At 41.2% G+C, this 26462-nt stretch overlaps 1 protein-coding gene across 1 annotated transcript; it reads right to left on the reverse strand.

Moving 5' to 3' along the window:
* Positions 1 to 17627: 17627 nt before the first annotated feature.
* Positions 17628 to 25795, reverse strand: CDK1 (cyclin dependent kinase 1). The gene is made up of 7 exons (XM_068399151.1): positions 25759 to 25795; positions 24129 to 24285; positions 22535 to 22658; positions 21962 to 22132; positions 21218 to 21381; positions 20946 to 21087; positions 17628 to 17741 (listed from the first exon to the last, which is right to left on the reverse strand). Exons 1-7 carry the CDS (start codon positions 25793 to 25795, stop codon positions 17628 to 17630), a joined length of 909 nt encoding a protein of 302 aa, XP_068255252.1.
* Positions 25796 to 26462: the final 667 nt, after the last annotated feature.

A 26462-nucleotide genomic window follows, 5' to 3' on the forward strand; every position in this document is an offset into this window, starting at 1 on the left:
GGCAGGTCCTCCCCAGCTTTGTTCCCTCTTCATTTGGGCTGGCCAGGGGCAGTGAAGTTTGAGTACACTGAAGTGATTTCTGCCCTGCGGGACAGAGTGCATCTCACTGGCAGGTGCTGTGGTTGGTGGAAGGCTGCACTTCCCATAGCTGCACGGCCTTTGCTTTCTCAGGTTTCCAAGGCTAGAAAAGGAACAACAGTGCTAATGAGCTGTAGAGACCGATGTCTGCACTTAATGGGGTTCTGTTGGTTTGCCATAGTCACAGCAAGGTTTGTTTTGTAGAAACTAGTTTGTTAAGAAGATAGGAGGAATAAAATAAAAATGACTACATCAAAAGATAATTGGGTAATTAAGTTTAAGACTTGCTTTCCTTTCTTCTTAGGCCTCTCCAGTATATCTGAAGGTGAGGAGGGGGGACTGAAGGTCAGTGCAGGGGTTGCTGGGCAGAATTTTCCCAACTGTTAACAGAACTGATTGCTCCTCTGTAGCTGAACAGAGGGGCAAGGAGGCTGGTGCCTTGGAGCTTGTTAGAAGCCATAGAATTATTCGCCTTCAATCTTTTCTGCTACCTATTGGCTGGACCCCACAATAGGTTATTGTTGGTCTGAGCTTGCCATGGGGCTCCAGGAAGGGTTCTGTGGCCTGCACTGAGTAGTGGTACATGGAGTAGATGTGCCATGCACCTGTAAAAGGCAGGCACTTGCTGCATGAGCTGCAACTATAGGGACAGCATTTGATGACCTCGCTGTTCTCTTCTAGATAAATAGTTTTTGTTTTTCTCTAGGAAAAGATACCAAGGAGACACCCTCCCAGCCCATTAACACAGGGTGAGCCTTGAGCCAGGGAGGTAACACTTAGAACTACATTCTTCCCTTAGGTTTCAAAAGCTTGTTTCCTTAACCCTGGGTACAGAGACGCCAAACAGAAATCCAGCAGTTCTGCTCATCGCACTTCCATTCCTTCTAAGCTGTTTTTCAGTCCTTGTCAGCCAGGCTGCCCACACAGAGCAACCGAGCTGCAGAACTTGCCATGTGACACTGGGGATGTGAAGAGCTTGCACGAGGTCCTGGGTAATCTGGAAAGGTTAATGGATGAGAAGTTTACTGGGAGTTAATAAATACATAGAAAGTATGCCTGACTGAGCAATTTCCAAAGTTAAACAAATAGCTGGGAGTTTTCAGGAGAGGTATCACTAACTGGTCAGGCTCTTGTTTCTCTGGGCATCAGGTTTTGGCCGCTGTCAGAGACAGCATAAGGGACAGATGAATCCTTGGTCTGACCCAGCATTGCTGATCTCTATGCTCCAAAAATGTTCCGATGAAGGATTCAGTGCAGGGAGGAGCTTTTCCCACCTATCCATGTGCTCCTTTGCAATGAGCTATCTAATAGGGTTCTTCCCATGCCATTTTGCTGATCACCTTCCGTTATTGGAAGTTCTCATGATGCTCTAGTGCTGTAATGCTAATAATAAATCCAGGTGGCATCGATGGCAACATGCATAAAAAAAAAAAAGTCACCTATGCTTTTTGCAGGTTAATGTGCAGCATTTCAGTGTGCCTTTACTGCACCACCTGCACTTAATGGGATTAGTGCCCACTCACTAAGCCACATCTTGGCAGGCTGTCCACTATCCACAAGAGTCCATAACCGCTCTAGCACACCTTACATCTCCTGGATGTTTATCCAAAAGCTGTACCATACTGGCTCTGGATTGTTATCTTTATTTTGCAGCAGCGTTGAAACAGAAGTGGTTTTGCCAGGGTCATGCAAGTGATCAAGGCCTGCCCCTGATCTCTCTCCTTTAAGTGCACAGCTAATCATAATCAATTCTTAAATGGACTGTCACATGTAAGCTACAGGTTCAACTAATTTGCTCTTTCACTGTTTCACTCACTGCTATTTTCTTTCAGGGACCCATCAGTGTAAGACAGATCTTCTCTTTGAATCCCATTTGGTCTTAATTGCAATACCTAGGGAGAAAAATGCAGCCACAACATTTTCCCCTTATCCCCTCAGCAGTCAGCTACACTGTCATCTTCTGATTTGTCAGCATTTGAGTGAAGCACTAATCAAGTCAAAACCATTTGATATGGGCACTTGACATTTCACCAGCATCCTCATTCTTTGATAGAGGCCGTAATTGGGCATAGGGAGGGCAGGCTGGCACAATCACTGTATTTGTGCTCAGCTGTCTGCACATTTGTAGGGACTGGCGTACTCTAGGAAACCAGGAGGCTCTTCAGGAAGAGTTAGTCCTTCTGGCCTGCTAAGAAAGCAGGCATCTGTATCAGATCAAGGGCTGTGTTCAGCCCGTGGGAGGGGCAGGGGGAATTGGAGAAGCCCAAACTTACGGAAGGTGGAAAGGCTATCAGGGAGTAACTAAGGACTCCAGTAGTATGAGAGGTGAATGGCATCAAATGAAACCAGCACATGGCAGGTTCACAACCAAGAGCATCTCTCCACACCACTGTTAGTTGAGCTGCAGAATTTTTTGCCAGAGAACACTGGCTGGAAGCTCGCCCAGCTCCCAAAAGAAACCTTTGGAGAGGAAAGCTGTCCGATACAAGATCATTGCCTCTGCTTCAGGGACTTAAGCCCAAGGCACTGAAAGTTGGGAGTATACCACCAAACACCATTTCATGTTTACCTTTGCTTTACATTTTTTAAAGCTTCTGCTGTTGGCCACTGTCAGAGGCAGGATTTGGGGCTGAGCAGACCTTTGGCAATCTGCTTGTGGCTGTTCTGTGACCCTCATTAAGGACACTCCTACTTCACTGCAGAAATACTCAAGTCTGCTCTTTCCCTCCCTGTGCTGCAGGCAGAGTGCCTGTATTTGAACAGGTTGGTCTTCTGCCTGGTGTCAGTTCAAGAGCTCATCACTTACCTGTTGGAAAGTACAGGCTCAGCCCATGAAGGGGGAGGAGGAAAAGCAGAGGAATTCATCCTCCATCCAATCCTGGAAGATTATAGTGTTCATGCATTGTTCTGTGCAAAGGATTTGTCTTTTAGAAGAGGTCAGATCCATGAAGTGATTGTGTCTATGGACAGGAAGACTACAAAACAGAAGCCCCTTTGAGCACAAGAGTCAGACCCAGGTAGTGGCTCCTAGTCCTGCCCAATATACTTAATGATGAAATCTGGCCTCACGGTCTGCAGCGAACGCTCGTCGTTGTTCTGGATGATGCTAAATCACATGAGCATACACAGCATGAACAAGGAGTCTGTCAGGGATTTTAAAGCATCGTGAATCATTTTGCCCTAACCAAGTACCTAAGTAACATGTTAGATTCAGCTCTTTGTGTTGTGATCCCCAGAGTCATCTGCACTGCTCTTTAGGAGGCCCTTTTGCCTGTCAGGAGTTAATCAGTTTCCAGTTCTGGAGCTGCACAGTAGCATATTTAAAAAAAAAAAAAAAAATCACTCTGATGTGAGCAGTGATAGTAGGGAGATCTAGAAATATGGCTTACCTTTGGTGTAGCCATGAGCCTGTTGCTGACTGTAGAGAGCCAAGGTAAATACTATGTCCAGCCACCACTTCTGCCTGCCCCCTTTGTCTTGCTTCTTATTCGCTTTGCTTATTTTCACACACAGGGGTGACAAAGCACCATCACTTAGTGTGATACACATTTCTTCTATTGCACTGGGAATAATCTTTCATTATTATAAGCTTTTTCAATTTTCTTAAGGACTTCTACCACTTTGCCAGTGTAGCATAATTTATTTTGTTGAGTGGTTTACACATTAAAAATGTGTGAAGTTGTATTTATATGTCTCTGATGAGTTCTTTGCTGGCTAGTGGATCAGTGTTGTGCTTTTTTTTTTTATTGTAGCTCTCTGCTTTCACAGTGCAATTTTTCACCTAAAAATGAGGCTTCAAACGTGCTGACTTCTGCCACCTCACACCAGTTCAATCACCAGTTCAGTTCTCAGCTCCAGATAGTGTAGGGCCCGGCATCCTCCCTGCAGCGGGAGCTTCTCACTTCTGTCCAGAGCAGCTGAGGACACTTCAAACAGCAAGCTGCAACCGTCCCTCTGAGTTGCTGTCTTTTGGTTTTCTGGCTCCGTGCCCTTAGTTTAAGTTACATATTTTTATCCATATATTTTATATATAGTGTAAAAAGTTTAGGCTCTGTCTACTGTTGCCTTTAAAATTGAAAAGGTTCTTTCCTCCCCGTACATCCTCCTCCCTCTTGTAGCTTACGCTTGCGATGAGCTATGTAGCAAAGCGTGGGCATTAAGTGCGATTAAAGGTGACTGCGGGTATACTCACATCAGCATTCAGGGAAAACTTGACTCGGTTTTGTGCCAGTGCCATTAGTGATGGAGAGCTTGTGCAGCACTTCAGGTAGGACAGAACAAGACACTGTCCAGTCCTCAGTATATCTTGTGAAAGAAAGAAGGGACAACATATTCCTCCCAGGTATGCTGATACCAGATTGCAGTCACAGCACATCGCTTAATCTACCATAAACGCCTTTTGGGAAGTGCCCAGGTTCAGCTGAGAACTATGTTTATGTGAGGCTTAGGGTCAGGTTTATTTACCAGAAAGCCAAACAATAGGCAGGACACTTGTAGTGGTCAATAGAGTAAACACTGAGCCTATTGGTACTAACCTGGTTAGCAAAAAACACAGCTTTTCCTAAAAATAGGTTCAGAGGATTTAAAGTTCAGGGAGAATAATGTCTTGTCCTTGCCCTGCATCAGTGGCATCCTGTTTTGCAAACTGGGCCCTTGGAAATACTGTGTATACTTCACTGCCTCTTGAACCAGGGACACAAAAAAGGAAAATAATATTTGAAGTAGGCTGAACAGTAGGTGGTAAGCAAGCCCAGGAGAAACGGGGGCTCATTATTAGATGCACAGTCATCACCAGGAGTGGTTTCACCTGCATTCACCTTGCTGACAAGGGCATTTGCAAGCCTCCTGCATGCACACAGCTCCTAATCCTTCCTCTTGCACCATCACCCTTTGACCTCCAGCTGCAGGAAAGCACTGGAGCAGCTCGTTAGGCAGTACCACAGGTGAGCCCTTAGGACAACCTTTACACCGTTCCCTTTGGATGTGTGCCAGCTGCACAGATGGCTTCTTTTTGGCTCTGCTTTCTGCCGAGTTGTACATATTAGAGCCTGCCTCAGATCAAATCTGCCTTTGCATAGCTAGCTACAACATAGCTGTGTGGCTAGTTGTGAAAGAGCATCACATTCCCTCATAAATATGAGGCTCACTTCCACTGGTTTGGGATATTTTACCCACCTGCTGAGGGTTTTGAAGGTTGCCAGGAGCAGAGGAAAATGTGTCAAACAAAAACTGCATTACATCTAAAAAGGGTAAATTAGAAGGTGAATGGGCTGTTGAAAGCCTGATTCAGGCATTACGAGTGGATGATCATTAACTTTTCTGTAGTAGATGAGGCAGTGCTATAAAAGCATCTTACTAAGGTTAATTAATTTAGCACCATAACACCACTTTTAAGTAGGTGGATTACCTTACTGAATAGGGAAAAAGTAGTAGATAAAAATACTCTGTGGAAGCTAATTGTAAGTACATCAGCTGCACAGAGAGCCCCACGCCTGTTTGTCCTCAATCATTGTACGAAGCTACAGCAACAATACCCTCTGCAACTTTGAGCAAAGCACTTTCCCTGCTATTAGTGATCAGCTAGGATTCATGGTCAAGATATCCCACATGACAACTCATCTCTACAGTTGTTAGATGTTTTACTACTCATTTCTTAATTAAACACCTCTTTCTTTAGCACAATAGTGCAGTATAGCAGCAGGGAGCAGACTGAAGTCTAACAACGACAGGAGTTTACAACTGTTTCCTTACAAGAGGCATCCTGCTGTATTACAAACTAGCATAAGGCCAACCCCAGTGAAACCAGGAGGAGAAGGCTTCTAGCAGACCAAAGTCTTGGATGCCAAAACAGGACAGAGGAAGCTGTAAGGAACCCTTAGCTCTGTCTGTGAGCAAACATACAGGTTAAACAAACATGGACCTAAATCACTAATAGCATGTAAGCACTGACTTGTCATAGGAGGGAAGACTTCACACAAAGGAAGAAAGTTTCCGATAGACCCTGGAAGCTATAGACCTCATTTTCTAGCTTGCACTTCTTACACAACAGAAGAAAAATATCAGTTTAAGCCAGATAAGTGTGAAGCAGTTTACCTTTTGCTTCCTTTAGCTCTGAGTACTACTTCTCCCATCCATCAACAAGCTCTGAACTGGCCAGCTCTGCTGCTGCTGTGGGTGTTATAGCCCTCCCATCCTCCAGAAGCCTTTGCAGCCTCTCCTCCTCTTCCTACTCCCCTGGGCTTTATTTCAGTGGGCTTTAACCTATTAGGAGAGTAGATTTGTTTCAGATACAGCATGACTTTTAATTCTTGTTTCTTTCCATCTTTTTCTGCTGAAATAATGTTCTATTAAGCACAGTAATGTCTTGCTTTCATTGTGGAAGATAAAATAGTTTACATAAAAAAAATATTTTTAAGTTTATTTTTAGTGGACATCTATTCATAAGCTTTGACACATTCTTCTGTAAGGAGTGGTCTACTACAGCCCTATGTAAAATTTAGAGCTTGGATCCCGAAGAGGGCCTCAAACAGGATGTTGAGGAAAAAAGGTAAGAGAATTCTGCTGACCAAAAAAGGTAGTGGAGTTTGATCTTTTTCTGTGTGCTTCAGTCTCCAGATGAAGTTTTCCTCAAATTGTTCAAGCATCACTTTTTTTTCTTGATTCCATTACACAGTAAAATGTGAGGGAAAAGTGTGTTTTGGTGTTATTGTCCTTTGCACAATAAAAGGAAAAGAATCCTTCATAGTTGTTCTGTGACCTACTGTACAGGTGACAGGTTCACCACTTCCTTGGCAAAGCATTTCCTTTGATGCTCTATCTACCCATATCATACATGCTGCACTTGTTAACAGCCTGCAGTTTTGTAGGGAATATATGCACATGGCTAAATATGTGAATAAAATATTAGGGACATTCATAGGTTCTATATGTGTTCATCTGAGACTCTCTGGAGCTGTATGTTACCTTCAGCCTGATGAAGCTCTCTTCTCATGATGATACTCTGTCAATCTGGTATGTGGTCTAGGTGACGGCTTCTCATGCTGTAATTTTACCTGCTGTGAGGAAGATGCCTCCTGCCGTGAAAGTGATGGTTTGGTTATAAAACAGATCTGTATGGGTTTGTCTGGGTATCCTCCTTTGCTTGCTCCTGCTGGCTCCTTTCTTGCCACAAGCGGGGTTTGCTGGTGAGGCAGCAACCTCCAGAGCACACCGCTGCTGTCAGACACGAGACAGTCCCGGGGGGCAGCTGAGCCAAGCCCCCTGCCCTCCCCCCCGGGCCCTTGCAGAGGGCTGGTGTGGGGCCGTGGGTTTGCGTGTCAGTGTGGTACCTGAGGCGCTTTGCACAAGGCAGTGGCCGAGTCCTACCAACAGATCCAGGCTGACAAGCCAGAATCCAGTACAGCTGGCTACTATAATGGTGGAGCTTTTTGCTTTCCAGTCCCTCTGTGAGGCCTAGAGACTTTAAAATGAAACAAGAAGCCTTTTAAATGAGAGCAGAGATGCTGATAATCCCATGTAGCCATAGGACATTAAGCCTACAGTATTGATGTCTCAGTTTGGCTCTTGTAGCTGGTCAGAAAGTCTTATGGGGCCCATAGAGATCACACAGCTCATAATTTTATAGCCAGAAATTATTAAAATAATTATGATAAAGTAATAATAATAAACCTTCACTTACTTTAATGTCAGTTCTTTCTGACACTGACTGATTCCTCTGGCTTGCATATAACTCCCATAGCCTGAAACTCTTCGGAATGACTCCCATGTTCTCGTTCTACAATCCCATGGGTAAAATCTAAAAAGCTGACTTTAACTCCTCAATAGTTGAAAGGCTTTTTGGGCCCTTATAAGAGATTTCACTGAATGGGAAAACCTTTCTTTGGAAGCCAGCTTATTAAAATGGCAAAGTCAAGCACTGTCAAAATCATGGCAAATGCTGTGAGCCTGTCACTTTGAAATTGTAGGGACAGATGGTGAGAAACTTTCCTGCTGGTCAGGGAACTTTCTGAAGGTTCAGTTACTTAGACCAGACTGATTTATTTTTTTTTTAATATTTTTTTTAAGAACTGAACTTGGATTACCTCCCATTTGTCATAGGCTAAAAGCATAGATCACCTACTATAGGCCAGCTGCTTTATGGTAATGTCATGTCCCAGAATAACCTTTTCATTTGATCGTGCCTTTGGTAAAGCAAGGAAGTCTATGAGCTTATTCCTTGTTCTGTATTCCTCCTCAATCTTAGCAAGCCAGAATTGAAATGCAGTGGCATGTTCGTTTTTTGTTTGTTTGGGGTTTTTTTTTTCCCCAAGAGACTTGAAGTAGCAAATACCTTCAGGACAGGGCTTAAAAGCTGGACAGCAAGACAGTCCCTATTCAAACACAGAGAATGACTGGAAGAATAACCCTTGCTGAATGTGGGCTAGCTGCCAAACTGGCAGCTGCTTTGAACGTGCCGATAACGTGCTTTGAGGCTGTTGAGAGTTTTGGGGGTTTGGTTTTGTTTAGCTGGTTGCTGCTGAAGAAGCTTTCCTTTCCCTCGTATTTTAACGGCATGTGTTGTGACCTGTCACTTGCTAGGTTTGTTTGATGTGAAATTTGAGTCTGGCCATGGAAAAGCACACTGCAGGGATGTGTTTATTTTGCTCTCTGCTGGAGGTAACACTGAACAGCTTAGTTTCCAGTTTTGTTGAAGTTTCAACTCAGATTTGTGTTGTAAATGTAATAATCACATTTTAGGAGGAAAATTGGCATGTGTGGCCTACAGATAGAAGGCTCAGAGCCTGCGACTTTGCTTTAGCTTTCCCTAGACGGTGGTTTTCCCCAGGCAAATAGCCATGGTCACATGAAGCTCATTGCAGAAATGGTGCTAGAAACACCAAAGCCCAAATTCACAGATAGCATAAATCTTCCATAGACACTAAGGGGCTTCCCTGAATCACACCTACTGAGACTGTTGGCTTCACCAGCAGCGAGACACTCTCCAGATTTCAAAATACCAAATGGATTTAAGTCCATTTACTCCTCTCCTAAGAATTAAAGAAATTAAATCAAACAAACAATGGAACCAAAGCAGAAACATTTTTCAGTGCCGCTTGGTTGCAGAGAGGTTGCGAAACAGAATTCTTTGCTTTGCAAACACTCTGTGTAAAATAACTGGTAGATACACGCAGAGAATACTCTCAATTTCAGTTCAAATGAAAATATAGAGGTGTTGAGGGCTGATTAAAGCATTTGATATTTGTTCAAAGCTTGGAGAAGGGAAAACCTGGACAAGCACTGCTTTTTATTATCCATAAACTTTGCTTTTTTCTAAGCCAGAGCTATTCTTAACTGAGAAAGTATTTTCAAACTGTGTGACGTGCGTTACATGAGAAAATTATACGTAGCAATTTACTCACCTATATTAAATGTTTTTTAATTGGAGTAGACTATAATGTCAGAGCTAAAATTTATTCTTCTTACTGACACGAGGGCAAATTAAACTCCACCTTATATTTCTCTGGTTTTTTTTTGAAGAGACCAGCCTAGTTTTTAATGTACAAGGCAGGAGCAGTCAGAGGACTCTAATTTAGTTAGGATACATCTAATCATTTCCTGTGGGGGGAAAAAAAAAAAAGGCATCTTCTGTAGGTTTCTTTCCTGTAGCCTTTCGGTAAGAAGTTGAGCGATGTCTCGAGCTCCCCAAACACAGGGTCATTCCCACCTGCAGTGCTTGCTAGTGCCTCTCCTGCAGCTGAGTTTGTGTGTGATGTTCACAGCATTGCAACCTATTGACCAAGAACACATCTCAAACTGAACACGCGAAGCTGCGAGGTTTAGTGTTGCTGTTGGGAAGGAGCAGAGCCTGGCTTATGGTCTGGGGTTTTGAAGACGAGCAGTAAGAGCTAAATCATACGGTCCATCGTTGGCAGGGTTTCCATGAGTTGAAGAATGATGCATGGTGACTCTGAGTTAAGCCAATGGCAGATTTTCCTAAAGACGCTCTCTTTCTTTGTACTCAATCTCTGTCCTTAGAATTAATGTTACTTGTGGAGATAGGTACAGTATGTGTGATTTTACATCTTTAACTGAAAAACGCCCTATTATAAAGAAGCAGCGTTAGTATTTTTCCCTACTTACCAGAACAAGTACTTTGACAGGGCTACATGTCGTAAGAGAGGAGACCTGCTGTATATTTGCATTTATTTGTGCTCTTTGACTATGTGTAAAATACACTTTTACCTCGACTGTATTATAAGCACTTGAATGAGAACTGGGAAATGATTAGTGTATTTTTCCATTCCCAAGGATAACTATCAAAGTACATCTACACATTAGCACCTCCATTTCTGCCTCAAGCAGCTCAGTGAACAGAATTATTAGTGTAAACTTGTGTTAGTTATGTATCTGTACATCACTCTGTACAGTGTGAGAGGAGAGGAAGAAAATCCTAATGCTTCGTGCGCCAGCACTGGGGTGAATTTTACCAGGCATGTGACTCTTATAATCCCATGCATCTGAGACCAGATCGAGTCATCTGGGAAGTATTTTACATAGTTCTGCTTTTAGCCAAAAGCTTTTGCATTTAGAACACCATATCAACAAATAAAAACAAGACCTTATATTTAAAGTCAGTGTTGAGAACCAGTTTCTCAACTGCTATAAACTTGACTTTATTATTATTATTATTTATTTTTACAAGCAGAGAATCTAGTCAAGCATATGAAAGGTACTTAGAAAATGACAGACTGCAAAACAAAACAAAAATAGAGGCACAATTTTGCACAACCGTATCAAGTACAGATTGGGAAATCTAGAGATTAAGCATGCAGACTTCAAAAAAAATCCACTGCAAAACTGGCTACTGTGGACAATTGAGAGGGGTTTGTGAGACTGATTATGAGCCTGCTGTAGTTTAACTATATTGACTGGCACTTCTGTGATACTTGCTTTATTAAGCATGGTCATTCTGATCATTAATTTCAGCATGAAATAGTTTTACAGAGGCTTTTGTGCATTAACCTAAGTGATTCTTCACTAAAGAAAGAAATCAGTATGTCAGTATGGTACTGGACATCTTTGAAGTTAGCAAAATTTAACTGCCCAGATGTTTCGTGAAAGGCTTTCAATTCAGATAGTATTTTCAGCCTGGCTGCCTACCAGAAAATAAATACCCTTCAGTTTTTCATGGAGCCAGGATGATAGAGTTTTTCCTCCTCTTCCCTGCCCCCCTGCAGGGGTTGTCAGTACTGAGGTACCAGAGTGACACCTCGTGGGCAAGAGGGAGGCAAAACAAAGAGGCTTTAGGAATAGTGAGAGTATAATTTTTATACTAAATACACATCAGGACTTTACTGCATCTTGTCATAGTTCATCTAAAATAATGTTTCCTACAGCTCCGTTGTTTTTATTTTCATACATACATGTATTAAGCCCCAAATACTAAGAAAGAAAATAAAATGTATTAATTACTGATCCAGGGGAAAGTACCAGATTTCTGCAGTGAATGAGATAAAAAAATCACACTTCCCCAAATTCTTTTAAATTTTATTTTGTTATTACCATCATGACTATTTCTGAGGCAACTTTTAAGAAAGGCTTCCCCATAAATATTTTTTTTTCACTTGTGGGAACATAAAACAGTTTAAGCTTTCTCAGCCATCTGAGAATTTGATATGTCCTACACTGTTTCACTTCTTCCTTTTATCCTTTTGCCTGTCACCAAAGGATGCTGAGTAACTATTAACTTCCTAGCAAGTGAGTAGTCCCAGTATGTCTCAAGATGAGATTCTGAGCTGAGTAAGGTCATCCACAGAAGCTGTAATTCCTCATCCGCAGATTAGTTTTAAAATAAGATCAAGACAAATCCCATAGAAGAGAACCCCTCCTCCTTTTTTGCAGCCAATGAGTTAAAAGATATTTCAGAAACACATGCCTGCATTGAGGCGGGGTGGGGGGGAATTGGCAGGTGTCAAGCACACTTGTAGTACGAAGTGTTGTATGTTCAGAGCCCAGAGCAAACATAGTCCAGCAAACAGCTGTGAAATATTTACACTCCTGTCCACAGTTTACACAGCAAGGGGTTGAAATGGAGCAGAGAAACTCAGGGACTTGCTCACACTGAGTGATGAGTGACTGTTCTGAGATAACACAAAAAAGGTCAAGATCCTGTGGGAAGCAACCAAAGATGACCCATGAAGAGAGACACTAAGAGACTTATCTTTTCCCTGCCTTCCTTCAACTAGTCAAATCCTTTCTGATCCCCACAGGTGTCTGAAAACCTGCTAGGTCACAGCGTTAAGCTGTTCACCGTATGATCCATTAAGAAAGCCTACAGGGTGAAGAGGACTGACCTTTCCTTTTATCCCCCCATACCACCAATTGGGAGCATTTTAGAGTCTGAGCTCTCCTCTGATATTAATGAGTCAAGATAGGACAACCTTAGGTATTAGATAACTCTCCTCATTGTCTTTAGTCCCCATGGGAAGCAAGACAGGCAGAGCCAGCCCTTGGTTTGGTTATGATGTTCTTCCTCTAATCGCTGTCAAGGAGAATGGCCTTGAAAAAGGTCCATCTCTGATGCCTCTTAAGTCAATAGACTCAGATAACAGAGGGGAAGAAAAATAGCACTGAAGGGCAGCTGGAGATGGAGGGAATAGCAGTGAGGGCTTTTAATGATACAGGCACAAGATCTCTCATTTTTTTAGGCAAAAATAACTCTTCTGAAAGACCAAAAATTGGCAGGAAAAGTGATAGTTAATGGGTCTTGTACAAAGAAAAGCAGTAGACGCAGAGTATACAAGAAACAGGGAAGCTCCTTTAACCCTACTTGGGTTGGAGGCCCATGGGGCATTGCTTGCTAAGCAAGCCTAAGCTGTCATGGGAAAAGCATGTTCCTCCAGGACTAAGGATCCATGCTAGAAATTGCCAAGGTCACAGGTTTTGACTCTGTCACAAACATGTTGCCTTGCACATACTGGATATTTTGTGAGTTGTAGGTAGGACCTTTTAAAAATTAAATTCAATAGGTTACCACTTAAAATAGTTTGGGGAAATATCTTCTCAAATACCCTCCTCCAACAGTTTAGTCTAAACCCTACAGAGATCAGCAGAAAGGCTTTTACTAAATTCAAAGAACTGAATATAACTAATCCTGTAAAGCCACTAATTATCCCCAAAGGCATAATACCTGTCATTTTAGCAACTAGGAGAGACGAGCTACCACTTCCAATTCTTCCATTAAAGGCAGACAGCCACCTGTACTGGATATATATGTTTGAGATCAGTCAATTAATCAGTTATAGCAGCATCAATAGTGGCTGCTATTGATTCAAACACAATGAAAAGATATTGAAATAGCCAGCAGACCACACTGAAGTAAAATATGCTTGACAACAGAGGTGAACACCCAGTACGCTGCTGACATTTACATGTGAGGAGCCAATACTTTATACAGGAACACACAGTGGGAACAAAAGCGAGAGTCATTACCTGAAATCAGCCATTGTCGCAGCAGATGTAAACCAGAGCAGCTGGTGGTCAAAGTAATGGGAAATTTTTACATTACCCCATAAATTGATGCAACTTCTCAGAAAATAAGGCGAGGAGCTTGGTCGAGAGTGAATAGTCAGGCTTAATGAAGTATGGCCTCTGTATGGGTGTTTCCTTATTCTCACTCAGTCTTTATAAAGCTGATACAAAATAAAATCAAATAGAGCCAGTAGTAGTGCTATGTCTTCATGCAGGTCTGCAGACACCAAGCAGGAAATAGTGCTGTTCAAAACTGGCTGTTCAGAAGTAACCCCAGATACCAATACAGGAATGCTAGTAAGTCCTCCATCATTAGCTGCAGAAAAGTTTTATTTGCTCCTTAAAAGTAATTTTAAGTGTAGCAAATGCAGCTGTGATCTTGCTGAACAGATGTTTTCTTGCAAGTGGTTTGACTCCAGCAGGTTACATTACCCATCCCCTCTGGGCGAATATAAGACTTACACCTACCCCTTGCTTCAACGGATAAAGCAGCACTTTGTAGTGCATGTTCCAGGGCAAACAGGAGGTTCCTTAGGTAATTAATAGAGGGGGAGGTTGTTTGCATGATCCTTTTTAGCAATCTCACAATAGCTTGACATCTCCTCTCTCCTCGAGAAAGCTGATTATACAGACACTGAAACAGATCTACACACAGCAGTGAAAAGCTAAAGTCAGTCCTCTTTTAGCACCATAGGAATTAGATCAAACACGCATTCATCAGCTGCTGCAGGACTGTCCCAAGGCAAGTGCCTATTCAGCCCCTAAAAGCCTGATACCTCCCTGAGCTGCTCTATTAACTTAGTTAACAGCAGCTTTAGTCTTCACTCAGAAACCAACTTATGCATAAGGGACATTTTCCAGCTTTAATTGTTCAGAGGTGTGCAGCATTTTCTTTCATTTAATAAGATCTTTTTTTAATCATTAACCTCCTTCCTTTTGTCACACACATCATTACCTTATCCTCATTCCCTTTGGCACTAACTCTGCACACGGTGTAAAGCAGCAGGCAACGTTCTCATTTCCTGGCAAATGGCACGGTGTTCCAGTGGACTCAGCTTTGTCCGTTGCAGTAAATACACTCTTCTTGTTCTAGTAACTGCAGTTGCATTAAGTGTTGAAGTTTTTCTTTAGCAGCTCAGATTGAGAATAGTCCTTTCCTAGTACTGACAGATTGCCACTGGTTGTAACTTGGGTTAGGACAGACATTTTAACATATTTCTACAGCATCTACGGTGGATATTATCAGACCCTCTAGGTGCAACTATAATCCACCTAGTGAGGGACATGGATAGGGATTATAAACTACCATCCTTAGTAGCCTTGCTCTTTCAGAGCTGGGTAGGTAGATAACTTGCGGGTGGGGGTTGCTTTTTATTTCTTTTTTCCTCTAAATCAAATATTCCCAGATGGCCTGGTAGAGCCAACAGAGCAGGCTACAAATAAGTCAGCCATGACTTGCTGACCAGGCTCAGAACAGTCCTGTCAGACCAAGCCTTAAACGCTGCTTTGGGAACAAGGAGTTAGTTGGCTAGAGCAGAGGTCAGCCCCTTGGAGCACGGGTGCCAAAGACAGCACACAGACCACTTGGAAAAGCAAAGCACAAGGCTGATGAACAAAAGCCAGGGCAGCTCAGGAGGGGCAGCAGTTCCCAACTCAGCTCTGAGGAGCTTGTTTTCCAGAGGAAAAAAAAGAAATCTTCTGTCCATGAGGTGCTGCTTCCTGGCTCCCACTGAGATTTAAATATTGGTATGTTTTTCTAAATTAGAGATCAGTTCTGCTACAGTGCCCTTAGAAGGGTTCTGACATCAGGTTTAGACCAGAAAAGAGAAAGACTCTCAAACTGAAAGCTTTCTCCATTGAAAAAGTGTTTAGGAAACTTCTCATGTGTCTTTCACTCTATTCATTGCCTTCAGATCACCCTTTTTCTCTAGTATTATTTCTGGTTCTTGCATTTCTTTTGTCCTGTGCTCTGAGCACCCTCTTACCTGCTTCTTTCTCGCACATCAAAGCTTCTCCTTCAGATCCACTCCCTAAGAACTCTTCCTGGCTCTCCTCACAAGCAAGGGGGGGAAAAAATGAAACTGAGACAGACACTAGTACTTACCTGACAAAAATAAGGCTTTAACAGTATTGCAAGCAACAAAAATCTGAGTTTGCCTATCTTGTCATCTTCTCCACACAAAGAACTTAAAGAAGTCTGTTCACTGTGAAGAGACACTAAATGTTAAGGTCTCCAGTATTTACTTAAACAGATTAACTTTTGATTTCCAGAACAGTTGCTAGCAGGTTCCCCTTGTTTTTCTATGCTGATGTAACCAGCTAGCACCAGCAATACTATACCTTGGCCTGTAAAGCTTGTGTCAAGTTATTATATTCAAAAGCAGATAAATTAGGTCTGTAGTTTAATTTGTCTTGAAATTGCATCCTATCACTGATGTTAATAGAAAGGAGCCAGCCATAGCAATCTTCTTCCCCTCTGCCTTCAATTAAGAAGTAACTTTCTGTCTAAGCAATTTCAAAAAAATCTCCCCTCCTTGGCTCTCCACTGCTAAATGATTCCATTAAGCTGACAGTATCCAGATACTTCTAGAGACTAAGAACCACTCTGCAGAGAAGAATGCTAACACCCCAATCGGTATTTACGTCTAAAAATGCTACTTGTTAACAAAAACTAGGTCTAACACTTAATACTTTCAGCTACTCATCAATAGACACAATAAGCAGCTGAGGGACAGGATGTCATCATCTCCACTGCTTTTGCTTCAACATCTCTCTTCAGCAGCTGTAGGACAGGGCTCTTAAAAACCTCACTGTTTATGAAGAGTTCATTTTGTTCCTTTCACATGCTTGATTTAGAAACTCAAGTACTTTCATTACTATTCCACACTTTGGCCCCTAACCAGCAAGTAAAGGAGCACCATAGTGCTTAGATCAAATAAAATTTAAGACAGATGTGCACCCCATCCCTAATGATGTATCCAAAAGCCAAGAACAGAGGTAGCAATTGGAATCTAACACACAAGCAATTATTAGTATATGCCTTTGAATTGTTTGAAGTTTTTACAATACTCTCACCTGTACAGTTGAGTGCTGGGGAGCTTTAGAAAGCTCCTGCTTTAATCACAGGAGAATCTATTGACATGTAGCATCTCAGTCTATGATTACAATTCCTAGCAGTCATGGTAAGTCAACATTTACTTGACTATTCCTATATGAAGGCAGACTAGTTTTCAAATTCAAGCATAATCCAGGGGGCTCTACTTTAATAAGGCACAGAGGAGAACTGTATTACTATTAGCAGCTGGAAGCGGCCCTTTTAAGCAGTTACACATAGGTATATAAAGAGTCCCTGTAAAATTTAAGATATCATACCTTAACTGGTCCAGGAGTTGGAACTATGCCAATTCACAAGTTAACATGCCAATGTCTAGGTAAATTCTTAGGCCTTCAAGGATAACAGAAAAGCATACACAGCAAGGATTTTTCCAAATGCTGATTTACAAATACCTTCAAAGAACTCAAACCCTAAAATGAGTTTGGCCATCTACTTGGCTGCAATTCTTCAGTTCAAAATATCTCAATTTACATGTCCTTTGGCACATCGATTGCCATGCCCAAGTAAAATTTTAAACTGACATTATAGAAAACTCAGACTTCAGAGGAATTTCCAATCATATCTTCCTATCATATCAAGAACAGTTTACTTGCTTTTTTTAGACGAGTGATACCTTACCAGCACGTTCCAAAGAAAACAGAGTCCTTTTGTAGAGCACCTATAGTCTGGAAATAAGTTAAGTCCTTCACTGGGTTTAAAGCTTTATTTATAGAACGCTCACTGCATTAATGGCAGCAATATTTGCATTGCATTTGAACTCAACACTAAGAGGTTAATATTTACATTTAGATAACACTTAAACCAAAACATATTAAAACACAGCCACAGCTTTAGAGCAGAAAGACATACATAAAAGTTACAGACAGACTTAATAGTAAAAGTAATCACAATTATTCCACTCTGGCTGATTTAGTCCAAAGGTCTATTATTTCTTAATCAGATTAGCAGGAAGAGTGGATTTATCCAAGTCATCAAAATATGGATGGTTCAAGGCCATTTTGCCAGAAATTCTTTTTGCAGGATCGTAAATTAACATTTTCTGGAAGAAAAAGGAAACATATTTACTCCCTTATGAAATGGGAACTAAAATCATGTTACATAGATAGATACTTAACCATAGTAACAATACAGTAACCATAAAGTTAAGTTTTCCCCCTGCATCCCATGGTTTCTCATAGACAGGCCATTTCTACCTACAAGTCAGTAGTAACACATAACATCTCAGAAAGCGAAGAAACGTTTATCCTCCCATTCAATAACCAAGCCCATGCATGTATCAGGGTACCATATGCACTGAACTAAATCCAGAACCAGGCATCAAGTGGCAATAATTATTAGTCTCAGCTTCTAAACTAAGGGAAATGAATAAGCTTTAGGCTGTTAAAGCCCAAAATGCTTACAAGGACAAGGGGCCCTACGCTTGTTTTGTTTAGCTGACATTGAAGAAACTGATGTCAAATTGCTTCTACTCAGCTTGGTGCAGCAGTTTACAGCTATAATATAAGAGTGATCACTCAGAATCCAAACACGAAAGTAGTATATAAGCAGGTAGAACTCAAGAAACCCAGAGTTTTAAAACTTGAGTTTCTCTGCAATAAGTTACTTCAGCTGGAGACTTCAATAATAAAGCTCATGAGAGCAAATAGAGGGGATGCCATAGCCACTAGAATAGCCCCCAGAACTTTCTAGAACAGGCACGAGATTTGTTTTGCTAGCAGTTTAAAAAAAAAAAAAAAAGCATTTACAGTTTATATCATACAGCCAAGGGACAAAAAGAGGAAAGGAATGAAGCATTTAGCAGTTTTCTACTAGATCTAGAACTAGCAAAGACTCTGCAAAGTCTTTTTGCTTTTATTTCTCCTTACTAAAGGAAAGTACCTTTCAAATTCAAGTAATCGGGATTCTACCAGCTGCTTCTCCCCCATCCCCACAACAAATTTATCTTCCAAGAAAATAAAGCTTAACCAGTATTACTCTGCCCAGTATTCAGTCTTAACATTTAACTATGTTTAGACTTCATCCTACTTGGCGTCTTCCAAGTTAATTTAAACCACTCAATTTGCATTTCTGTTCTCTGAACTCCTGCCAAATGCAACACTGTCTCTAGATTTAACCTTGTATGTCCAATTATTCCTTAAGTGACAGGTTCCCATTAGCTATACCCCAGAACGGTAGTATCCTATATCTAATACTGATATCAAAGGTTCTGTTAAAATTGACTCGGACAAAAAGGGGCAAGTTTCTCTGTAAAAGGGATGCTGTGACATTGAGACTACAGCACTTCAGCTGACAGGTTATGCGATTGTTTCTTCTCTGAGCAGTCTGGAAAAGTTTTTCCTGGAACTTAGTGTCCAATAGACCGAAGCTTTTGACAACTACCATTAAGTGCTTTGAAATGCTGGCCATAGAAGTCATTTAGCTTATGAAGGTCTTAAGTTTACAACCTCGCTCAAGCAATTGGTCTTAACACAGAAATATGTAACCCCTTTTCAAAGACAGCTATTTTACATACTACTTCCATCTTGCAATAGTCTATAGAAGGAGAAATTAACATTTTCATTGACACATCTGAGCTTATGCTCTAGCATGAAACACTCAGTTTTGTGGCCTTTAAAGATATTCCTCCTTCAGGTTTAAGTGCCATAGGAAACTTAAATGGATTCCCAATGCCTAAGAATTCAGCCATATCGCTGTCACCAGGCATTAATAGTAAGCTAAAATTTCAAAATTTAAGGCAAAACTACACAAGATTTTATAGAATTTAATATGCTTTGAGATTAGTATTGCGTTAATACTATTTGAGGAACTAGTAATTTTCTTTGCCTTTTTGTTAGCAGCAGCCCAAAACACTGGTTTTACACAACCAAGCTGCAGCTAAGCTCAGATGAGTACTTAGCAGGCCAGTTACATGACTGTATCAAGAACATTCACTTGCCTATTCAATTGATTTCAGTTTGTAAATACAATCAGTAACAATTCTGCTTCAAACTGATTTAATAATGATGCTGTCAGTGGACACAGAGGAATTATTAACAGCTTAAGTCAGTTATCTCTGTAAAACAATACTGCTACAAGGGTCAGAAAGCTATCCAAAACAACTGTATGTTTAGCAAATGTCGTTCAGGTTGTCAGTCTGAACTATGACTCCATTCTCCAAGAAAAAATGAGAAATTGCGGTCATTTGAGCTTCTTGGGTAACACTGCTTCATTCAGAGTATTTTGCCATCGCCATACCAATACGGGTCATAAACTACTTTATTGTTTGCAACTTCTTAAAAACATAAGCCAGCTACACAGGTAACTGCTGTACAAGGTTGCCCTTGTACCAAGATGGCTGTGAAGTTTCAGCTTATTTTAAGACACATAGAGCACCCACCGTACACCCCCATGTGCAAGTCTGCACTGTATAAATGCAGCTTTAGGAGAGCCAAATGATAAATCACCAAGGTACATTCTTATACTTAGGTGCATCTAAGATCACACCTAAGATGTGTGATCTAAATTAGTCCGCAGTGGCAGCATGTAAGCTGAAAGAGCACTAGATGGAAAAGCCTGATGAAGACCTTGTCAAATAAAAGTTTAGTGCAGCAGTTCAACTGCATGGACACAGAAGTAGATTCATCCTAGACACAAAATATACCAATTAAAAGTTAATCCACCACAGCCAAAAATCTTTAACTCAAAATTTAAAGGCAATTGAGACATACACTACAGACTGACTTAAACCAAGTCCCTAGTTTCACAGCTAATCAATAAATTCAGCTCTTTCCACCATTGTTTATTCAGTTAATACCATCATGAAAGCTTAACCAAGATTAATCCACACACTGCCATAAAAGAAAAACATTTCCAACTGGATCAGCAGTCACACAGTAACATCACAGTTAGTGCTGGCACCAGGAAGGTGACAACTACAGTTTGTGGGCAGGAGCTTTCACTTAGACCTGTTTGTAAAAGCTCATCCTCTCTTTCAAGTTGCACCTGGCTTATTAGTATCAAAAAGCTGAGGCAAAATTGCTTAATAAGAAAAGCAGTCTAGTCACCTATCATTTATGAAAGAAGTTAGCAAATGGCACACAAGGTGTCAGTTCTACAAGAATGACAGCCCATACCACTGGTGATAGTTTGAAGATCTCCGTATCTTCATTCTAGCCAAGACTGATTGGTATGGCTTTATGTATTCTAGAGTCTTTGAAACCACCTGTTCAGTTTCTTAATCAGCAGTTTAAGACAGACTACTTACAGACAGCAGATCAATTCCATCTTCATCTAAGTTTTTCACGTGTGTTTTCAGGCTGCCAGGTTTCCATTTTGGGAATGTGTTTTTATAGTCTTGCAGGGATTCCACTTCAGGCCATACCTCATTGTTGGGGGTACCTAAAGCTCTGTGCAAGCATAAGCAAAATACTGAGCGGTTTAGTCTGAAATCTGTATGAACAACTATTATTTTAGTAAGTGCACAGCACTGTTGAGCAATGCTGCACAAGTAGCAAGGAAAGGTTCAGCCTGACATACCTGAAGATCCTGAAGAGCTGGTCAATTTCTGAGTCCCCATGGAAAAGTGGCTTTTTAGTTGCCAGCTCTGCAAATATGGTACCTATGCTCCATATATCTACAGGAGTAGAGTAACGAGCAGATCCTAGCAACACCTCTGGAGACCTGTACCACAGTGTCACTACCTATTGAACAAGGACATTTTTTTATAAGTTTATAGAATCAGGTCCTCTAATTGACTGCAAGCACAATGGGTCATTCATTATTAAGCAGCATTCCCTTTTTTTTTTTTCAATTGAAATAATAGCCAGTGCTAGAAGTTTTAGTGACGATACTAGTTTCAAACTTCATTTACAGATAAGCATAACAAACTCCATTGCAGTAGTTTCTAGGGCAAGCAAAGCAGTTGCCTGCGCTACTTCCCAAGAGCAGAAGCCTTTAGCACCTAGCCACTAAAACCCTCAACAAACTTGAGTACTTTGTGAAGCCAAAATGCTCTTACGAGACAGTGAGCAACAATTCTGGCCCATCTGATTCACTGTCAAGGTAACAGTGGCATTCATAAGATGCTTTGGAAGCTTAGAGTAAAACCACAGTCAGGGAGATGGAAAGCCACTGAACAAAACCGAAGTATAAATTTTTGGTACTGTTAGCTTATGACTTCAAAAGCTGCGTGATTCTTTTCTAGCTGTTTCATATTCAGTTATTATCAGGAAGCTAGTAAGCATTGTCCAAATCACCAACAGGATGTTCCAACTCACTCACTTCATGAGTGTATACCCGCACTGGAATTCCAAAGGCTCGAGCCAATCCAAAGTCTGCCAGTTTTATCACTCCCTTGTCATCTATTAAGAGATTCTGAGGTTTTAAGTCTCTGTGCAGAACTCTTCTGGAGTGGCAGAAGACAATACCTTGCAAGATTTGGTACAAGTAACTCTGTAGAAAAGATGAAGTGGGATGAAAAAAAAAAAAGGAGTAACATTTAGTACAAGTTAGTGTTCTGCAACATAAAGCTGTACCCTTACATTAGCTCTCCCCATAGTAGTAGGAAATGGGGATCCAAAGCATTGCAGATATTGAGTTAATATCAATCATGAAGCCACACAAATTAATTCTCTACTTAAGCTTAGTTTAAGGCAGTCTAATTTCAGTAATTAAAAGAATTTGAAGTGGCATTTGAGAGCAAAACTCACATTCATCTTAGTATCCACAGCTGCTTCTTTAACCTTTCATTTCTCCTCAAGGAGTTAATTATACTGAAAATAAGAGCTGCTTATAGCTTTGTAGGTCATCTTCTTTAGATTAATTTCTCTTATATTAAGAAATTGTCCTCATTACCTTAATACGTGAACGATCCAAATATTGGCCAGATGGAATAGAATCCAAGTATTTCTTGAGATCCATGGAAAGGAATTCAAAGACGAGGTACAGTCTTGCATCCTGCATAAGAACATCCTGAAGGCTAAAAATTGAGTATACAATCAATTCCATTGCAAAACCCATGGACTCAGAGTTACATTTCCCCTCTCAACAGGGGTACAAGCTGACATTTCCAGGTTCCTGTTATGAAAGCTTTAAAAAGCTTTCAGTCTTCAAAGATTAACAGTGAGTTACACTGTCATCAGGAAAATCAAGTATATCTGAAATAGTGTCAGACTGAGATAGACACCCTATGTATTTCCTCTCAAATTTATGTTCCCTCATGCCTCATATCACAGAATCAATCAGGTTGGAAGAGCCCTCTGGGATCATCGAGTCCAACCATTGCCCTGACACCACCACGTCAACTAGACCATGGCACTAAGTGCCATGTCCAGTCTTTTCTTAAACACCTCCAGAGATGGTGACTCCACCACCTCCCTGGGCAGCCCGTTCCAATGTCTAATGACCCTTTCTGAGAAGAAATTCTTCCTAATGTCTAACCTGAACCTCCCCTGGCAAAGCGTGAGGCTGTGTCCTCTTGTCCTATCGCTAGTTGCCTGGGAGAAGAGGCCGACTCCCACTCCACTACAACCTCCCTTCAGGTAGTTGTAGACTGCAACAAGGTCACCTCTGAGCCTCCTCGTCTAACACAGAAAGTCTGAGGACAAATATATTGTTGCCTTTAAAAAAAAAAAAAAAAAAAAAAGACTGCGGGTGTTGCTGCCTAGCTTCCGTTTGAAGCTGGCTTGTTACAGCAGAGCCTGAATTACTAGGAGGGTTTAAGGGAATATTATAATAGGAATGTAGTACACACAGCAGGATTTGCACATGTTTTTAAGTACCTCCTTCATCCTTAATAGATTAGAAGGGTTCCTAAACCCAAGCATACATACGTTGAGAGACTATATGGCTGGAACTTGGCCAGTTTTAAGGCACGTTAGAATTATTTTGCTGCATCAAAGAGCAAGTAAATATTTTGTGAGGAAGACAATAGCTACGATCAATTCTACATGTCAAGTAGTTACTGATAGCTCAGATGTGCCAGCTATGACAGCATCATAAAGCAACAAGTAAATCTCTGCTACAAAACGGCAAGGAAGTGACTGATGACAGAGGCTCATGTAAGAACACTGAAGTCAGGTGGTCTATTCCAAAGTGGCAAATAAAGTTCCAAGACTGACTGAAGTAACTGCTTCAGTCAGTTTTCATGAGGTACACTGTCTCCATTCTGACAATAACCGCTCTGAAGATAATTTACATAAATTACCAAAATCAACAAAAATTTGTTGGATTCCTAGAATGGGCAGAGGCAGCATGAGGAAAGTCTTAATTAGAAAACTGACATGAACACAGGATTTGGAACTATAGCTATTTGCTGCAAAGCAGACACTAACGTTCTGTGATTAAGCAGAGTAATTCTCACCTCACTAGAATGGTGGAAAAATAATTTCTTATCTGAAAGAACCTAGTGCCCTTCAAAGAGTTTAGCTAAATACCAGTATATGCATACCAGACTATATTGGGATGACGTAGCTCTTTTAATAAAGAAATTTCTCTGATAGCAGTACTTGGAACACCTTCCTCCTCACTTTCTAGACGTATTTTCTTCATTGCAACCACTTGGCCTGTGGTTTTGTGCCGACCTTTATACACAACACCATAGGTACCTGAACAAAAAGACAGTGAAACGCATGTAGGAAATACCAAGTTCAGGTACAGATAAAGTCATTGCAAATACAAATTGCTAACATACACAAGACTCCTTGCAATCAAGTATTTTTTGTTTAAGTATTTGGCTTGATTATGAACTACTACTTAGTTTTGGCAGTTTAACTGTGCAATAGTTTTGTTTGTTTAAAGCATGCCAGCCATAAACTGTATCATTTGTTAGGACAGGGTACTTAGTAGCCTAAGTGTGAAACTTGACTATTTGGAAGATGTAGTTGTAAAATCAGATACTATTTGAGTTTCTGGTTGATTAACTTTCAGGCAAGATCCCTATACTTCTTCATCCCCAAGGGGTTATGATTTTGCCATCGGTACATCATGTTAAAAGGTTAAAGGATTAGGTGCGGGGAAAAAAGTAGTGCCCCCTCTGCAGCCAGAGATCTATCCATCCGTCGGTCAGATCTATACAAATACCTCTAGCACAATCCTCAATGCAGGAGAGAGGGTAGTGCTGTGGGTCTCAGCAGAAGCTAAAATTGGAACCAGTAGTAAATCTCATATCAATAATCTGTTTTAAGCATCAGTGTTCACAGAAGTAGAGCCCTCAACAAATCAAGACAGCTTAAGTATTCTCTTTTCACCTTTCTTGAAGTATTAATCCCTCAGATTAAGCTCAAGCTAGTTTCTTTCAGGAAGATTCGTGCACAAGGCTTCAGTTACGAAGCTTTGTTGTAAGATCCAAGCCCATACATTTTGTGATTATCTTAGAGAGTGTCTTCTCAGAGTAACGTGCTGCAAATTCTCAAGTCTACATAAGGCTAAAGCATTATAAAACACAGACTTCTACATTTAACATAGGCTGGATTTCCAGTGAAAGGAGGGTTGTGACTAACGTCTGCCTTGAAGCAATCTTCTTAGTGCCTTACAGTAAATTAATTGTTAAAATTCACTTCTTCACAGAGGTTTACAATCTGCTCTTTCCCTTGACAAGCGTAGTGATCAGATATATCTGATCCACAAACAGGACAATCCGCAGAACAATCCACAAACCACTACTCCCTACCAGCAGCTCTGAGCAAAGTAAGTACACTGTGCAGCACAACTTCAGGAGCAACTGGTACACAAGTTCACATACAAAGGAATGAAGGAGCCTCCTAAACTGAAAAGCTGGTTTCAGGCCTCAGAACCCTTTTTCCCCCCTCTTGGAGGAAAATAACACCATTAGCCATCAATACGAAGGCAGACGCTTCCCAACACTGGTCAGTTGTTTCAAATAGACCATGTCATCTTCAAAAGAAGGGCAGTCTGAAAGCATTTACATATAGAGATAATTACTGCAGTTAACCACAGGCTGATTTTGCCAGTTAGTTGAATCTCAGTAGCTCCTCTAATAGCCAGGGTGCACAGAGCTTCTATGACACTTGATAACTTAACTGTGGAGCATTATAAAGCTCACGGTTCTCCATACGTACCTTCCCCAATCTTCTCTATTTTTGTGTAATCCTCCATTGCAATGGTTATCCCTGAAATGAACATGAGAAAAAACATGAAGGTAAACAGTTGCTGTCCTGAGCACAGGCAAGTCACTGAAATTATGCCAGGCCTTTGGAAGCTAATTTTGTCTTATATAATTAGGATGTAACGTGGAACACTTACCGTTCTCCTCAACAAAAACACATGTTTTTATTCAGAGTTCCAAGTAGAAAAACTACATCCCAAAGTATGATAGGCATCAACTCAAGAGGAGAAAGATACTTTTGTGAAGAAAGTTCCTCCAAGCAACTGAAAAAACACACCCTACTCATTAGTTTTATGTAGTTACTCACTAGCAGGAACTCTGCTATCTAAAAATCACAAGGTTTGATGTTAGCAACGTGAGGGAACACCAGTCCCGCATCCTTTGGCAAGTACACAGCACAGTCTTCAGAGTGACAAACTTAAACTACGTTAACGTAGTTAACGCTAAGATACCAGGCGCGTTAGCACCGGGTGGGGCTGGCACTTCACACCTTCCCTGCTGCTCTTGACCTCCCTCATTGAGCGCAGCTCAACTTTAATACCGGGTTCGGAAGCGTTACGAGGTAACGAGGGAATCTGTAGTTACCCGCAGCTCCGGAGGAGGCTTCAGAGCGCAGGCAGCCGCCAAGCAGGAGACGGGGGGGCGGCGAGCACTCGC

The sequence above is a fragment of the Nyctibius grandis genome, chromosome 4 (genome assembly GCF_013368605.1).
Source record: "Nyctibius grandis isolate bNycGra1 chromosome 4, bNycGra1.pri, whole genome shotgun sequence".
Lineage (NCBI taxonomy): Eukaryota > Metazoa > Chordata > Aves > Nyctibiiformes > Nyctibiidae > Nyctibius > Nyctibius grandis.

What these genes read in the sequence shown, in the direction of transcription:
- CDK1 (XM_068399151.1), bottom strand. Translation starts at nt 25,795, where the DNA reads ATGGAGGATTACACAAAAATAGAGAAGATTGGGGAAG. An exon ending in AATAGAGAAGATTGGGGAAG is followed by an intron (nt 24,286 to 25,758) that starts GTACGTATGGAG and finishes CTTTTTGTTCAG; the next exon opens with GTACCTATGGTGTTGTGTAT. An exon ending in TGGATCGTTCACGTATTAAG is followed by an intron (nt 22,133 to 22,534) that starts GTAATGAGGACA and finishes TCTTTTCTACAG; the next exon opens with AGTTACTTGTACCAAATCTT.